This window comes from Pagrus pagrus (assembly GCF_965226575.1).
Source record: "Pagrus pagrus genome assembly, chromosome: 10".
Classification (NCBI taxonomy): Eukaryota; Metazoa; Chordata; class Actinopteri; order Spariformes; family Sparidae; genus Pagrus; species Pagrus pagrus.
Genome location: NC_140194.1, coordinates 16754837 through 16771895, shown reverse-complemented (window position 1 = coordinate 16771895; position 17059 = coordinate 16754837). Strand labels below are relative to the sequence as shown.

The window sequence follows — 17059 nt, the reverse complement described above, 5'->3', positions numbered from 1 at the left end:
AGGAGGGTCATGTGAGGACAGACAGCCTGGACTCTGGATTCAGTTCAGGATCATTGCATCTGATTACCACACTGTAATCGATTCCTATACTTTAACCTCCTATTTCTCCGCACTCAGCCCTTCTCTGTCTTCTCTCCTGACTAACTGTTTCATCTTTGCACTGGAGGAAAGCGTGCGGACCGTGCAGCGCTCCTCCCGGTCCCTCCGCTGTCACCGTGGTTGGTTAGGGGGCGTCCGTCTCAAGGGAAACTGCTGCGCTCTCGCTATTCGTCCAAACTATAGGTGTGTCAGGGGGGTGTGCGCCTTCTCTCCGCCAGCTGTCAGTCATGAGGTCACTTCCGGCGGGTGTGATCTCCATGGCTCTGCTTTGTATGGACATGGTGGGGGATTTTTGACAGCGCTGTTGGGAAACAAACAAGGACGTGGTTGGGGGGAGACGGGGACTATTTTTTTCCCTCCTCGCTCCTCTCTCGATCTCGCACCGACCTCTTCTCATCCGAGCGAGATTTTCCCGAGGATATGGCGGCTTCGGATTGGGCTGTCTATTGTAAGGTAGATGTCTTCATTTGGCCTCTTTCTTTCTTTCTTTCTTTCTTTCTTTCTTATTTTATCCAAGAAGTGCAGCCTCCTCCTCCTCCTGCAGCAGCAGATCTGTCTGTGAGGGAATGTAGTTGAACGCACAGGGATGCAGCCTGGGAGCAACGCATGCTCTCCTGTGTTGGTATTTGTGTTTGTTTAAAACGTGCACACGGTTGTTTACAGACAACTGGGGCTCATTAATTAAATTCTCCAGGATTAGTGGACCATTGTTATTGTTATAAAGCAGGCTAATCTGATTTCAGTTTGCACGCCTGCGCAGATAAAGTGGCGCTTGCTCATCAATAGGCAACATTAGCCATGCACACAGACACAAAGGCTGTTTATGGGCTTATTGGTACGCCCTGTTACTTTTTCTAGCTATGGAGCAGCTGTGTGATCAGCCTGTTCGATGCACCACTGACTGGCAACATCATCAAAGTGTGTGATTTTGCTGTGTGATCAGATCATTTAAGAGTCAGTGTGTTGCAGTAACCGCTCTGGAGACATGGTGCCCTAATTGTAAAAAGCACCTGCATAACACCTGCATGCAGCCTCGTGAGTGTTTCCAAACTTCAACAAAGAGCTTTTCATCCGAGACGGAGTTGTGGATTGTTGTTAGGAACCTGTTTCTAGTATGAATTGTGTCCGTTTGTGCTTCAGACAGAAGAAATGTGACAGGAAGTGAGGGAGAGGAGTGGTGCAGCATGGTCAGTGTCCAAGCCTCCAGAAAAAGGGCTTGAAATCACACTTCTTCATTATCGACCGATGTTCTGCAGCTTTCTTTCTGCAGCACTTTACCGTGAAGTGATACATGAATGGGCGAAGCAGTCGTTAATGTGTAGCTGCAGGCGCTGGGAAGTAACTGCTAAAATAACCCTGAGGCATTTCACCCTCTCTCTCTCTCTCTCTCTCTCCATCTCAGTGACTTCTTCTTCCCTCCTCATGCGAGAACATTCACGCTCACAGAAGGGTGTCACATAAAAGCCCCGGTCACATAATTATTCATCAGTTAATGCCTCTGAAACATGAAACTGTAGTTGTTAATCATGTGACGATCACTGATAAGAGTTCAAACTCCTTATCACGGCTTCATCTGGGCAGAAACACATCTCTGTGTTTAGGTAACTTGGCACTCTGCAGCTCATGTAGCCCAGTGATTTAGCATCCGTGCAGGAAATTGACCACCTCGCACTCGCAGCGCTCAATTCTTAATCACGGTTTTGTTCTGTGAAAGTGAAATCTGACCCAAATCCTGCTGTACCTGTCCCATTCCCCCAAGCAATATAGGAATGCAGCCTTTCCTTTCCCACTGTTAGCGCTGTGTGATTTCAGTTGTTTATTCTTTCCCTGGCTTTAAGTTTTGTACATTTCCTGTCTAATGGTTTTCAGGAGCCCTTGACGGTGCATTTTAGCCCTTCACTCCTCAAAAACGCCAAAATCCAACTTCTCACTTTGTTCATATCATGTTTTGTTCTTCTTTTCTCACGTTAATTGTAAGGTGACATTAAGGACGGACTAGATACGACGGTGACTCCTGACTGATTTCTTGTGGTTGAAGGTTTGTTTATGTTTTTATGATCAGAAGACACTTCAATCTTGAGTCACGATTGTAAAGTTGCATCTGGAGGCGTAGCTCTTTGCTTGCAGTGAGACTTTGAAGGTGATCTGAAGACAGATGCTTCATTTTTCAGCTTTGAATTTCCGCTTGAAACACACCGAGACACAACTCAGTCCTCTGTGCACTGAGCCCCCCTGTATTTGCTCACCCTTATTGCCGGTCTCCACGTTGACATGGCATTTGCGTCGGGACCAAAGGTCTCCACTCAGAGCCTTTTTTTTACACACCTTATCACACTGGTGAGTGTGGTTAAAAATCCATCAATAATCGTGTAATGTTTGACTCGGCCTCAAAGTGACACTGTCTTGTATTTGGGTTGACGGTGTACAGCAAGTTGAAAACATCAAGTTGAATATCTTTTCACCTTTACACTGAAACACCGGCTGAAAATGCTGCAAGAGATCAAATCAAAATCTGCATACCAAACCCTTATCAAGTAGTCATGATATTTTCACTTACTGCTGAATACCTAGTGGGTGGATACTGCATTGGGGTTGTTGAAAAAAGGTAGATAAGTCAATTTTAAACCTTTTTTTCGAACATGGTAATTTCCCCTGAGCATAGTTCCACCTATACTTCCTTTGTTCCATGCATATTTTAACCAGACACACCAGTGCAACAGGACCACATTGATCTCATTTTTTCCAGTCCATCAGTGCTTGTAATTCATCGTTCTCTATTGTAATCAGAGGGACACAGTGCATTTAAGACCCTTATCTCTCATGCACAATGCATGAAAAATATCTTTAGAAGCAAACCGTCCGAACTCTGCCCCTGCTGAGTGTTTGTGCGTCTTCTAGTCTGCCTTAAGTGCACTCTGGTAGTTTTTTTCCGTGGCTAAGTTTCTGTCCAGTTGTGCTGCAGCGCTCTTGACAGTTTTGTCTCCAGGAACCTGAGACCTGTAATCAGTTTCTGCCTGGTTGCATTCACAGCCTGGAGTGACAGTCTTTCAGCGGCAGAGAGAGGAACGGAGTGAAAGGCAGAGTTTACTCCTCTCTGCTCCGCAAACAGGACTTTCTGGTTCTGTTCTCAACTGCACAGTCTCAAGAGTTTATCGTTTGTCTCTGTCGTGGGTCCATAAAGAGATGTATTGTAAGTATGTTTAGCCACAGGAACCTAGTTACACTGACCTATTTTTCAAGCCCCTTCATCACTAAGTGGAAAAATGTTAGCTTTGGGCATAGTTTTGAGAGTCTCTGATCCTGATATCCAAGATCTATTTTGTGGACAGTGAAAACTGTTTTAAGGAAATGTACTTCCAGAAGACTCCTACAGTGCTTGTAGACAGTCACCGGCAAGGATCTATGGTACCACTCTCTTGTTATCAGCTGTTGAGGTTCGTGGACGCGTCTGGTGTTTCATCACGGGTGAGAACAACCGCGTACGAGCCGGTGCTGGGAACCGCAGGCCTTGGTATGCTTGAAACAAACTAGTTTGCAAAGTGTCTTTCAGCCACATTAAAGGCAAAAGTTGTTGGCTGTTCAAAGTGGCTACACTTGAAGGCAGACGGAAAAGCGTCCCAATATACAGTGAGGCAAGATGCGACAATCAAAATGGATCAATGCAGTCTCTCGCCTCGAAGAAATTCATGGTGTTGCAATCATTTAAAGGTGCAATACGTGAGAAAAGGCATCGTGTCAGCAGCGTATCACTAGAATAACCATTAACTGCTGGTAACTGTAGCTGCCGTTAGCTACTCAGCCCAGTTAGCTGTGCAGCTAGCAGTCCAGGCTGGGAGCTCGGTGCACCAGGAGAGTGTTGGTGTTTACACTGCCAGTACAGGAGCTTTGGACCAAGACAGGCTGGGGCTAGCTGGTTAGCATGCTAACTTTAGTCGATATCTCTGCATCACAATACACAGACATCATAATGTCAGAACTTCACATTCTGTTTATGTTTTTCAGTACATTTCTCACATATTGCACCTCTAAACACAGGGAAAGTTGGTCTGGAGTTTCAGACACAATAGCACTCACAAAGCGCCACCTCCTCGTTCACCTCATTGAGGCCACTGAAATGGCACAACAGGGGTCCATAGAGGGCCCCAGCAAGAGAGTTAAACTTGGCTTAACTTGGCCACAACACACTCCAGTTATCAAGATGACTTTACAGCATAAATGGTTTATTTCTACAGTTTACTACACAGTCATGGAGAAAGAGGATAAAATGAATGTCACCGTGATAACCCTTCCGAGTTGTAAAATCCCTCATCATATTTCAGTTAGTAAGTGCTTTGGTTTCTGATAAGCCTTCAAACTCATGAATGTGTTTAATTAAACAGGACTTGCTGGATCAAATTTCACCCTCTCGTTCGTACCTGTAGTAACACACCCACACAACACCCAGTGCTATTTTCAGTCCAAGCGTGGTCTTTCTGGCTGTTTGTTGTCACCGCCACAGTCTGTTTGTTTTGCAACTCGTGCCCTCTGTTGCCTGGGTTTGACCTTCATCTGAGCCGGGTCTATTCCCCTTTGAGCCTTCCTTATGGTAAAGTCTCTCTGGCTTGAATAGGATTGACGCCCTCCAGCCAGACTTACAGTAAGCAGCTCTGGATAGGAGATTGTCTGCTCTAATGATCGGAGAAGGATGCTGTATTTAAGCTGAATATATATGTCTGACCATGAGCCGACTTGGGAGGATTTGAAGAAATGTCTTTCTTACCACAACCTATTTCTCTCTCCCAGTCATGTGTTTCCGGTCCACTTTGCTGTTTGTCACTTGTTTTTGTTGAGGCAATGGTGTCTGATCCTCATCCACCAGACGACACCTGTAGAAATCCTCATCGATGACCTATCCCTCGTCTTGGCTACTCTCCCACCCTAATACTATTACTGACGAAGCCCACCCTCTTTCAGCTCCACTCATAAGCCCAGACAGAAACATCTTCCTTAGTTTTAACCTCATTTCACTTCTCATCTGTATCCTGATGTCAGTTTTGCTTGTTTGGTATAACGGAGGCCTTTGACACCGCTATGTAAATTGACAGTGCTTAGTCGACGAGCAGTTGTTAGTTCAAGCCATCAGTCGAGTAGTATTCACATGTTTATGATGTGAATTTATTCATTTAAATCAATATTTTTCAGTCGGCATCAGAAAAGTTTTGCCAGATTCGATGTTCAACCTGGAACGCAGCAGTAAGACATTTGAGTTTCCCACTCAGAGCGTGACATGAGAGGAAAATGGCCGGCGTGTGAATATGGTCTATTGAGGAGAAATACAAAACTGCAATAATGTGCCTATTGAAATATAGATTTTACATATGAAGCAATATAGCTAACGGCAAAAGCGGTAATGACTCTGGAACAGTCGCCAAGAAGACACAAGTCTTGTTCAAAACTTAATAATTTCCAGCTTCACAAAAAGACAAATATTCACAGACTTATCAACGTGATGGATGATGTATAATGTTACTTACAAATTAACCTCGCTACAAACTCACTCCTCTCCCTTGTCATGCCTCTCCTGTCCCTCTCTGAACCCACCATGTCTTTGTCGTCTGTAAATCACGCTGGTACTGTATTTCAACAGACTGACCTTCGTCGGTCTCGGAGGCTGTGTTTGGCTCCAGTCCAGCCGGGCTCACTGGGAGGCTTCTGATCCCTGTTCTGTTGCCCGCTTGGCAAAGTTTGTTTTAGATGAAGATTGCTATTTCTGACAGAAAAAACTTATGTGAAGCAACAAAACAAGAAACGCTGGTTGTGTGAGCTGTGTAGGTTACATGGGGTGATTGCAGAGGGTGTGTATGTATGAAATGAATAAACAGGCCATTGGAAAACAAACATCCATTTCAAGCTTTGCTGATTGCAGCCACTGCTGACTTTCGCCAAAAGAAGATCATTTTGGGTTTTTCGTTGTACTCAGTGATCCCGATACAGTAGCAAATTTGTGTTGCTGTCACTGGGCCTGTGTGCTGCATGCCTCCCCACAAACACGTAGGCTGGTTTGGCAGCCAGAAAGGGGGAACTCAGGACAGTGTCATGCTGGAAAATGTAATAAGATACACACAGCTGTTTGAGCAGAGAGAAATGCTTCCAGATTTATGTTGTTCTCATCTCAGTTTGGGTGATTTCTGCAATCTGGCACTCTTCACTCTATTGTCCGTCAGTATTGCAGGAACTCCCTTAAAACAGTTTTGGGAAAGTCCTTGAGCACACCTCAGCATTAAGATTGAGTTGAGTTGCATGAAGTTACAATATCACACACTTAAATTGCTTGTTTTGTCGACCCAAATCCAAAGACATTCCGTTTACTACTGTACGGAGACGCAGCTGGAGAAATGCTAAAAGTTTAGCATTACTGCGAGAGAAAGTCCTTAAAGGTGCAATATGTAAGAATTTGCACCCTGTCGAATTCATACTCTAAACGACTCCAAATATGGCTGCTAACCGCTACTAGCACACAACTAGCTGCAATCAGCTGTGCGGCTAGCGGTCGTGACTTAGCTGACTGCTCGGACTGGAGCTCGGACCACGGGTAGTTGTTTTCCATTGGACTATCACCTCTTCAGGTACAAAAATGGCTAAGGGCTAGATGGTTAGCATGCTAACTTCAATAGTTACACAGACATCTTTGACATAACGTCACACCTGTTATTTCTTCATATTTGCTTTTGATCATTTTAATGTTATACAATAAAATTGTTACTTATTGCACCTTTAACTGTAGCAGTAGATTTCCTCCAGAGTGCTCCATGTGCATCTACAGTTGAATAACACGAAGAATTTAAATACCCCCTGTAATGTCGTACCACGTGTACTGTCCTGCTAAATCAAGCCACAGCATGCAATCATTTTTTTGGCAGCCACTGCAGTCAAGATGGTCCGTCACAGTTAAGACACAAATCGAGAGCTTTGTCTGCTGTCCCGGTGTCGTTGTGTTACCGGGGGGCGATGGTATTGTATCTTGGCAGAGCCTCAGGGGACAGAGCAACTGGTAGGGCAGAACAGACTCACTTGAACATTCTCTTCTCTTGGGCAGCGGCCATGATATCTACATGATGCTGATCACACATGGGAACTTTTTATTTCTGGAGGGAGAAGGTGTACCAGACTGCTTCCAAAATGTGAGTTTGTCCCGATCTGTCGAGCACACGTGGACATAATATTCAAACTTGCTCATCTTCATTTTCAAGCCTAGGAACTGCACGTACGTTACTGAAGCCAAATCCACATGCAATGCATTTCTTATTCAGCTGGAGAAGCTAAATCCTGCCGTGTTTTTATCTGCTATCCAGCAATGTTGCTGTATATCGGGACATGATGCAATGGGAGGTCAACCAGTAAAATTGAATAAACACAACAAACCCAGCAAGACGATAACACAGATCATAAAGCGTAAGTTAAGGTGACTCATACAGACAAATCAGCTGACTTATACTGGCACTTTATGGTGTTGTTGGCCCATTTTAATACCCGCGGGCTGCGCTTAGCCCTACATCTGTCGAACTGGAAAAGATTGCAGCCGTTTCCCCACTCGGAAATTTACAGTTTGGATGTACTGCAGGGAGGTGTTGTAATGGTGGCCTGCGCGATCCTTGTGACAGATTTGGAAATAAGAACAAAGTGGCAGCCAGCATCTGGCACCAAAGCGAGGTGTTGCTTAAGGACAATGTCGTTAGCGATTGGTGATTTTAGCAGCTGAGAAAAGTGAGGGTCGAGCCTGCCAACTCTCAGCTGCAAATACATCCAACACACTGGGATAGTTTGTTAAGCTGTGGCTGTACAGCAGGTCAAGGTTACACAGCAGCTGTGTTATTTCTCCATATGATGTTGGTGCACGGGACTCTAGCCAAAGCAGAAAAAAATAGACTTTGGTCTTATTAATAACTTCCTTTAAATCATGACTGCAGATTCACTATCTTCCCCTTCTGTTTGCTGCAGTTCTCTGAGCCACAGATGCTCCATAAAGTCAGATTTAATTGTAAATCATATGCTTCTAATCACAAATGCGTTGCTCGGTGCTTCAGCATTCAGCCTTTTACCATTTAGTGTTTAACAGGTTGGTTGAAACTAATATTTATCACGTACTGAGAAATGTTTAATGTGTCAGCCAAGGAAAGGGCCAAAAATCAGCCTCCCTGCCGTCTTAAGAGAGGCAAAACGTTTGGAGATAATGGCAGCTGGGCAAGCTGAGCAACATGTACTTTAGAAACATATATTTTACGCCAACTCGTACGCCAAACAAATGGCAGACAGCATATCACCAGAGTAACTGCTGCTGCTGCTGACTGTAGCAGCTGTTAGCTACTGAGCTCAGTTAGCTGTGCAGATAGCGATGCAGACTGGGAGCTCTGGTTTGACGAGAAAGGACATACCGGGGCTAACTGGTTAACACGCTAACTTGAGAAGACATCTCTGCTACACGATGCATAGACGCCTTTGACATAATGTCAAAACTCTTATTTCTTCCTTTTTTAATTTTTTAAACTAAAAATCTTGCATATTGCACATTTTAACTTGATCAAAAAGTAACCTGAAAACATTTAGCTTTATTACAGCTGATGATAACAGTGAGTTACTGTGGCGTGCAAGTGGCAGCCAAATCCATGCGGCTGATTTTTGACATTTTCTGTTTCCTAAAACTGCCAACCAAAGGCAGTGATTGACTTTACTTGACAAGGTTATTTGTTCATATGGAGAAAGATTTTACCCTGTGATTGTTTTGGCTCCACAACACACACACACACACACACGCAGGCACACTTTCTACCACGTAATGCCGCGCGATAAACAGCCGCCATAAAGGGTCGGGTCACCATAGACCTTTTGAGGTAACGTGATACACTGTCACATTGCACCTTCCGAAGTGTTTTATGGTCAGATTGTATCGTCTCTGTCTTGTGAGCCTGTGTGAGCATGTAATTATTATTTTGACACTGAACACGCTGTCAATGCAGAGGTCAGAGTCCACAGGGGGTTTATGTAACTTACTTTTTTATTTCTCAACTCTGTGCAGCAGTGGGTGGTTAATATGCCGACGGCCAAACTGAGAGCTCATCTTGAGTAAGGCTCTGTCCCTTTAGAAATAGAATAACTGACAAATGTGCACATTTCCTCCATGAATTAATAGATAATTTTGAAAATATGACATATTGAGTAAGGTAGCTCCTTTTGAAGCTCCACAGTGACTTGGTTGAATCGGCAAAACACTTTTATCTAAGATTTATGGAGATAAAGAATAAAAATAGGCTGATTCACATATGTGTCTTTATTTTTACTGGTAATAAACTGTTCTGTTTCAGTGCTGTAGGCTACTGTAGGCTGAAGGTTGCTATTGTCATTTGTGCTTTCATATCACTAAAACATGAAGCCATGTTGACTTTTGGATCTCATTTGGCTTTGCTTATGGTGTTAATAGATTGATTATGTGTGACTAAACATGTAAACCAAATATTTAATGGGCCGCGCCAGTGATGTTGCATCATTACATGAACCTCTTCTTCTAAGCCATTGTGCATGAAGAAGATCCAGTTCTTAAAGTGCTCTAAAAATACACAATTCAACAACTCTGAAAACTCTGATAAAGTTGTACACTTGATCTTCTGGTAATGAGGATCATATTATATGATTGGAAGCTTTTTATGGCAAATAAATCACACTCAAAATATGAGTAGGGAAGTGGACATATGTGTATTAACAACACAATAATCAATATTTCATTTTGATATCATAAATATTAGTAAATTGTGACATCCCTCAAAAACCCCTAAATTGTGTATTCCATCGTATCGAGTTTGCAATATTTTGTCAAACCAACATTGCTGTTGTAGGTAATGTCGTGCAGAAATGTCTTAGTTAATCTGCACATAAACTGCAATTCCTCATGACAATAATTTGATATTGGAAAAACATAATGCAAGTTCATTTTCATGACGATGGATTAAGCAACTCAGGAAAAACACTTCCAGCATACATTTTAAACTAGCAGTTAAAATGTAAAGTGGGTTATAGTTGAACTCAAATTTGCAAACACAGCAGTTTGGACCTTTCAGTCTAAATATATCCATCAAAATTTGCCTTGTGCTTTACATTTAGCTGCCATTGACCCTGAAATGACAAGGCTAGTGACCTGATAACAGCGGCTGGACTGTCATACGGCCCATCTGTCTCATCTTGCAGCTAAAGTCCAATCACTTCCCCCGGCCTGCACTTTGGTCAATCTCCATAACGATAAGAGGGCGCCGGCCAGCATATCAGCCCTGAGTGATAAAGGTTCACTCGAGTGTTTACACTGCGGGCACGGTCCAGGCTGAGCTCATAGAGCCAACTCTTCAAACAAATGGACAAGGCGGAGCTGGCGGGACAGCCCCATCAGCCCATATTTCTGCTCTAAGACCACCGTTATGTCCACTGGGGCCCTTCTTCTAACAGGTCTGTCAGCACTCAGACCACAGGAGGGGTGGATTAAACATTAACCTGGTGTCTGCTCGGCTCTTTTTCACACACAAACACACACAAACACTGAATGATCGTACTAATTCTCGGAAAGAGCTGGATGTCATGTTGTGAGGTGAAGACTTCATGTTTTTGGATGAGGAAGGTAGGGTTGTAGTGCAAGTTATTATTTGGTTTTCATGTCCTCTAAACTATCCTTACCAGCAGTGTTTAGAAACACACATTTTAAAGACTGTTAGCAGCGCTGGTTTTGATTTACCACAACAGACACTGTCTTCATTTATCTCTTCTCATTGCCAAGGTATGCTCTCCTGTGCTTGGAAGGAGTACAGTGTTGTTTTTCCACGCCTTGGCGAGACAAGCCCATGCACACCTCTAGTGTCTTGGTCTGCAGCCAGCTCTATCTGCGTTGTCTTGTCATCACCACACTCTTTGTTGTCCTCGTCGTCGGTGGATTTTGAAAGCATGAAGCTTTATTAGTCGTCTCAGAGACGGTAGGTGGTTGGTCAGGGGGGGCTGTGTTACTATTCTTTTATCAGATATCAGCTGAAGCTTGTCTGGATGTCGAGATAACACGATACTTCTCGAGTGATTGATATCACTACTCAGACGGTCGGCTCAGCAGTGAGCAGGTGATTTGTAGATCGTTTTCTGGAAGATTCTCAGACGGCTGTGTAAACTGACCTCACGCTGTTCTACGTCCTCTCCTGTCGGGAGAGTAGGAGGCCGGCTACATGCCTGGGTCATGTTCAGAGCCTGTTTATCTGCCCTCAGCAGGAGCTTACTAGCAGCTTCAGGGCCTGCCTGTCTAATGTGGGTCTTGACTGCGGTGAATGAGAATAACATGGGGGGCTGGGTGAGCAAGCTAAGCAGAAATCCATCGGACGGTATGGATTATTCATGCTCCACGCATACATCCGGCCCCGTGATCATTAGTGCAGACTCGCTCACGCACCAGCCTGTGATGGGATTTTATTGATTTTAATGAGAGATTGAATTCCAGCGGTAGCAGGCCGTAGCTGCCTTCACATACCCGCTGGTTTCAAAGCGTGATCCGTGTGTCGGCATTGCCATGGCATCGTCATGGCGACCTGGGTGGCTCTTGGTTAGCGTTCTTTTGTCAACGCAACCCCCCATCCTCCCCTTTGTGGACCCCAACCCTAACCCACACAAACACGTATGACCTTGCTCATCTTCCTCTCTCAGTGTGCGGGGTGCCCTCAGCAGGCTTGGTTGAGTGAGCACAAGAGAGGTCTTGACCTTAAAGGACAAAGGCTTCCCGTCGGTGCAGAAGCCGCCGTATTCTTTCTCGCTCTGCGTCAGTTGCTCACTCTGTCTTTGCACGTTGCTGATAAAGACCCCGTAATGAAGCTTAACTTGCATTCCTCTCCACCACCCCCGTCTCTCTTTCTCTCTCTCTCTCTGTGTCTTTCTCTGTCTCAATCTAAATCAGAGAGCTCTGCAGCATGAAGCTAAGCGGCTCTCTTTGTTTACATTCTCGTGTTATGTTGGTGGAAACACAAAGGTTAGCTTGGTCCACCACTTCATAGCTGCTGGTAGAGGGTCACAAGTTCAGAAAAGGACTGGAGTCTTGCGTGTTATATAAATAGAAAGTCATGCGTGCAGTGGGTGTGAGGTCACACCTACTACAGCCTCAAAAGTCCTCTTTAGATTGACCGATATCTGGCAAGTGGGTAAAGTAAAGTTTTTACTGATCTCAGAAGTTTTTTATACTCATCTCTCCTCTGGATAATAACTTGTTCGGGTTAGTCGGGTGTTATCCGAACAGACAGGATGGATGTTAGTCAAGCTGCAGCCAAGATTCTTCTTTATTTTTCCCCTTGAAGCAGTATTATAATGAGACGGTGCTGAGTGAAGCGAGTGTATGAAACAGGATGTCCTCTAAAGGAAGACCTGAGGGTCAGGAGCTAGGGGCTGAATGCTAAAGAGGTTTGCTTTATCCTAGCAGGGCTGACACTGCCTCCATTCAGAGTTACAAGTGTATTGTAGGGTGAGTAAAGCAGCCCGCTCACGTGCCAGGACTCTTTTCATGTCGAGTTTTTAAGTTTTTGGGTGGGAATATTTGAGATCTTTACTATTAGGTTCATTTTAGTTCATCAAGGTTGCGATTCTTGTTGATGACATTTTGTTCATTGCATCTTTGCTTCTTGACCCAGTCTTAAACCACTTAAATTACTCAAAAAAAACTCACGTAGAAGTTTCACTAAAAATGAAATCTCACCTCCAGTTCTCACTGAAGGATAGAAAACCCATGTCGACTGCATCTCCCCACTCATTCAGACTCATTTAACCTTCTGCTTTTGTTTCTTTTTTCACTGCAACACGTTTCTCACTGCGGCAAGTTGTTGCACCACACTGATCTCTGTTTTTTATTTACGTCTGCTCACCCATGAGATTACGTTGGCGTCTGCAGAGCCATGAAGCCAGAGCGCTGAAGCTGTTTATCTAAAGATCTAATACTGAATGTGTCGTGTGTCCAAATAACACCAAGTTTTGACACTGCACTTCTTTGGGTTCTCAGCAACAAACCTGCCAAGTGTGAGGTAGATCGGATGAATGGTTCTTGATATATGTGAATAACATATAGACAGACGGACAGAACCTGCCCGAAGACTTAAGATGTCACTGTAACAGTCACATAACAGCGTCATCGAACAGGATCACAGTTACTTAATCTATTCTATTTGCCCTCTGCACTCAAGGTGAAGTATTATGCAAATGATATATAGTTTCAGCGGCGTCATTCAGATCTATCATTAGATCTTTTAAATAGACTCCCAGGGAGCACTGAGGGCAAACATTTTGAGCATGCTGTCAGTCTCTCTCCTCAGCAGCGGACAGTACATTACACTCGCCTTTAATACAGACTAAAGGCGGTCATGTGTAATGGTGTGGAATGGCTGCGAACAACCAGCAGCTGCTGTCTTGTAGCCGTATAGTCACCCTCACACCCACCGTCCACCTCCCCCTCGTTTGATGTTCTTAGCGGGGCCTGATGGAGAGGGCTTACTGAAGATTGACCTAGTTTACATGCGGATGTATGAAGTTCTGATATGTGATATAAGGTCCATTCCCTCTGCCGGTCTTAAGCTTAGCCACCAAGACATGTGTATCTCATGGCTCCTCCCAGTTTCCACTCTGCAATTCAGCAAAATCTCAACCACCAACTGTACAAGCCAGTCTGTCATGTCTCTTCTAGCCAACCCCGGGCCCAGCCTCAGCCTTAGCCAGCCCAGTGACCTACATTCAACCCTACACAAGTCTCTGTGCCTCACTCTCCGCTCTATCCCCTGTCTTTCTCTTTCTGCAGCACTATGAGGTTAGTGGGGGATAAGGTTACTGTATTTGGATGGACAGCTCAGAGGAGCAGAGAGGCCTGTGTTGTGTCATAAGATCCTCCGTGTCCTTCATTCCTTTACTGCCTGCTGACCCATTGCAGTGTGCAGCACCTGTTGGTGTGGATGGCCATAGTAGCATCGGCTCTTATCATTAGGACTAAACGTATCAGTCAGTGCTATGTTGAATCATATGCTCTGAAAGATAATGTGGTATTACTGTGTGGTGTTGATGTTGACAATGTCATCAGATTTAAGCCATGCTGTGACGGTGGTCAGTCCACCGATTTGATCCAGAGTGGAATATCTCAACAACCACTGAACGGTTGATATGAATCTGTGTGCAGACATTCCTGATGATCCTCTGACTTGTCTTCTAGTGCTTCCAGCAAACTGTTCACTTATCTAATAAAATATCTCGACATCCACTTGATGGATTTGCAAGCACTTTGATACAAACATTCATGATTCCCAGATGACATAACATATAGAGCTGCATGGTTGCATTAGTTGATTAAGTGATTAGTCAACTGAAAGAATCTTAATCAGCAACTTATTACATTAATTGATTATTTGTGAAAAAAAATTGACCGACTAATTGATAATGATGAATAATCGTTGGTTGCCCAAATGAGAGTCCAGTGTTTCCCACACATATATTTTACTTCGGTGGTCCGTCCAGCTATAATAACAGCTTCCCAAGTATATTTTGTGACCCGTAGCATATTCTAACATTTTATACTTTTATTTTTTTTTTATCTGTCCAGGAGAACGATGCTAAACATCAGCATGTTAGCATTGTCATTGTGAGCGTGTTAGCAAGCTATGTTAGCATCTAGCACAAACCGCTGCTGCGTTTGAGCCTCAGAGCAGAGACGACTTTCGAAACATATAATCGTCTTGTCTTCCTGTATCTGTCTGTATTTCCATATCCTATGTTTGACCTTGTCCCCCTCCCCCTGTCCTCTGTCTCCAGTCTGATGAGTGAGAGTGCCGGCAGCCCGCTCCTCTGCTGCGATGGTCGACATGGAAAGCCACTACCATCCCCCTTCGCCCCTGGAGGACTCGGTGCTGGGCAGCCCCCTGTGCGCCGGTGACGACTTCATGGGCGGCATGGAGGAGCTCCAGGACATCTCCCAGTCCATCGACAACGACGCCCTCAGCTCCTTTGATGTCCCCGAATACCAGTCCTCCAGCAATGGCTCTGAAGGTTCCACTGTTTTAGGTGAACTCTCATTACCACTGAACTGACATGATCTCATTAGATTGGTGAGATGACAATGTGGGGTTTGTTTCCATACTGTTATTTTACAGTTTCAAAGTGTCCCCAGCAGCTTAGTGTGATCTCATTGCCGTTTTGTTGTTGTCAGAGCGGGGGCCCCTTGTTTTAGCCCCTTAATCCTTAATTTGCTCCAACTGAATGTTGAAAAAAGGACATACACTTTGCATTGAGAGCCCTTTCTTAGCTCGCATTGTCTGACTGGCCCACTTTTTTTTCCTTTTACCCCTTAAGGCATAGTCCCTTCATCTTAATTGGTTTGTGTTTGGTGCATTTTCCTTCCCATTTCCCACCAATATCTCCCATATTTCATCCTTATTTCTTCTTCTCTCGCTTGCCTTATCTGCCCCTTATTTTCCATGCCCTCTTGTTTTACCCCTATGTCCTCCACCAGCCCTTCTCCTCGCCCCATATCCAATGAGGAATTCCCACATTCCTCAGCCACCATGCACCACCTCTCAGGAAACATTCATTTTGCTGCTGTGTTTCCTCCCAACTAAAAGTCACATGGACATCTGAGAAATTTATGCTCCCACAAAATTGTGCAACAAGTGAATGAAGAAGCCGTGAAAGATAAACATTTAATGGAAAAATAGAGGGTGTGAGTGAGGGAGAGGGACAAAAGAGAGGGAAGTGTGGGCAGAAGATATCTCGGAAACATTTGGTGATGTCATGGAAAAGTCAGTGAGAGAGTGTTTAGGATTTATGGGTGTTTGGGAGTGCTAACAGTGAGAGAAGTAACACCGACATGCGTTTCTTGTCCACACTCAGTTGAAACAAGTGAACTTATGCACCAGACACAAACACACCTCCAGGTCCGCTGCCAAATGCCGCTTATCCCCGATCTGGCGTCCCTCGCCCAGCTCATGTGGCTTGACTTAGTGCCACTGTTTTCTACCATTTCATGTTTGCTATTTGTTTACCAAGAAAGTTCTACCCACCGTGCTCCCTTCACAAGATGGAAATGGAAAACTGTTGGCAACCTATGGCAAGCCCCATGACCTGTCGTCCTTGAGCAAGATCAGTAATCCTACTCCAGCACTGTTATGTGTTCCGACAGGCAACACGCCACAGACCGCACGTTAATGTTTGTAAATATTTTTTGTGATGGAACGGACTGTCTTAGCTGGAGCAAAGAGTTCGGGACTTAAATTCCACTTGGAGGGATGCACTCATCAAGAGAGAGATACTTGCAAACTTGAAGCTGAATGTGTTGTCTGATTGCGGTGAAGGGCAACTCCTCCTCCAAAGTGTCGTCCAGGCATCTCAAGGCAAAAACGCTAAAATATGTTCTGTAGAAGAGGGATGACAGTGATCAATCATTTAAATAGGGATAACTGCACACTGTCAGACAGTCTGTCCTCAAAGGCATCCTGCTGTTATGGTCAAAAAGTGACAGAGTTAGTTACATAGAAAGAAAAAAGACAATTTTTCCTGGTCAGTCACTGTATGAAGTGGCCAAGCTTGTCGGGATGTCGATTTCAGAACACTAGAAAAGTGGTCAAATGGAGCTCCCCAAATTCAGAAAGGTACATGGGGAGAGGGGGATTCGACATCCTGACAACCACTTCTTTAAAGCATCCTGGTGGCTGTAGATTACAGGAATGCAGTGGTCAGTCATCTAGTAATGTTGTATGCCTTGTGCACACCAAACATACATTTTTACATTTAGAAAAGTTAGAGTGTGCACATTCTCTAAATACGTGATCAGGAGAATGATTATAAGTCTTCAGAAACATACATGACATACTTTGTGTATGTGTGTCGAGAAAGCCTGTGAACAACAATACCAGTACAACTCAAGTGCTCTTGAGCTAAGTGTTTTTTCTCCTCA

The 17059-nt window shown here is 44.3% G+C and overlaps 1 protein-coding gene across 4 annotated transcripts in view; it reads left to right on the top strand.

The window, feature by feature from the left end:
- The first annotated feature begins 341 nt into the window (after positions 1-341).
- Positions 342-17059, top strand: part of pparab (peroxisome proliferator-activated receptor alpha b) — a 32150-nt gene continuing 15432 nt past the window's right edge. Inside the window, exons 1-3 of one of the 4 annotated variants that reach the window (XM_084363371.1) lie at positions 7242-7259; positions 7431-7530; positions 14923-15171. In XM_084363371.1, coding sequence (XP_084219497.1) covers positions 14964-15171 — 208 coding nt within the window. In that variant the 5' untranslated portion in view covers positions 7242-7259; positions 7431-7530; positions 14923-14963. Of the gene's footprint in view, positions 553-7117; positions 7260-7430; positions 7531-14922; positions 15172-17059 lie in introns of those variants that run through there. The other 3 variants (XM_084363369.1, XM_084363368.1, XM_084363370.1) reach the window with 3 other exon arrangements.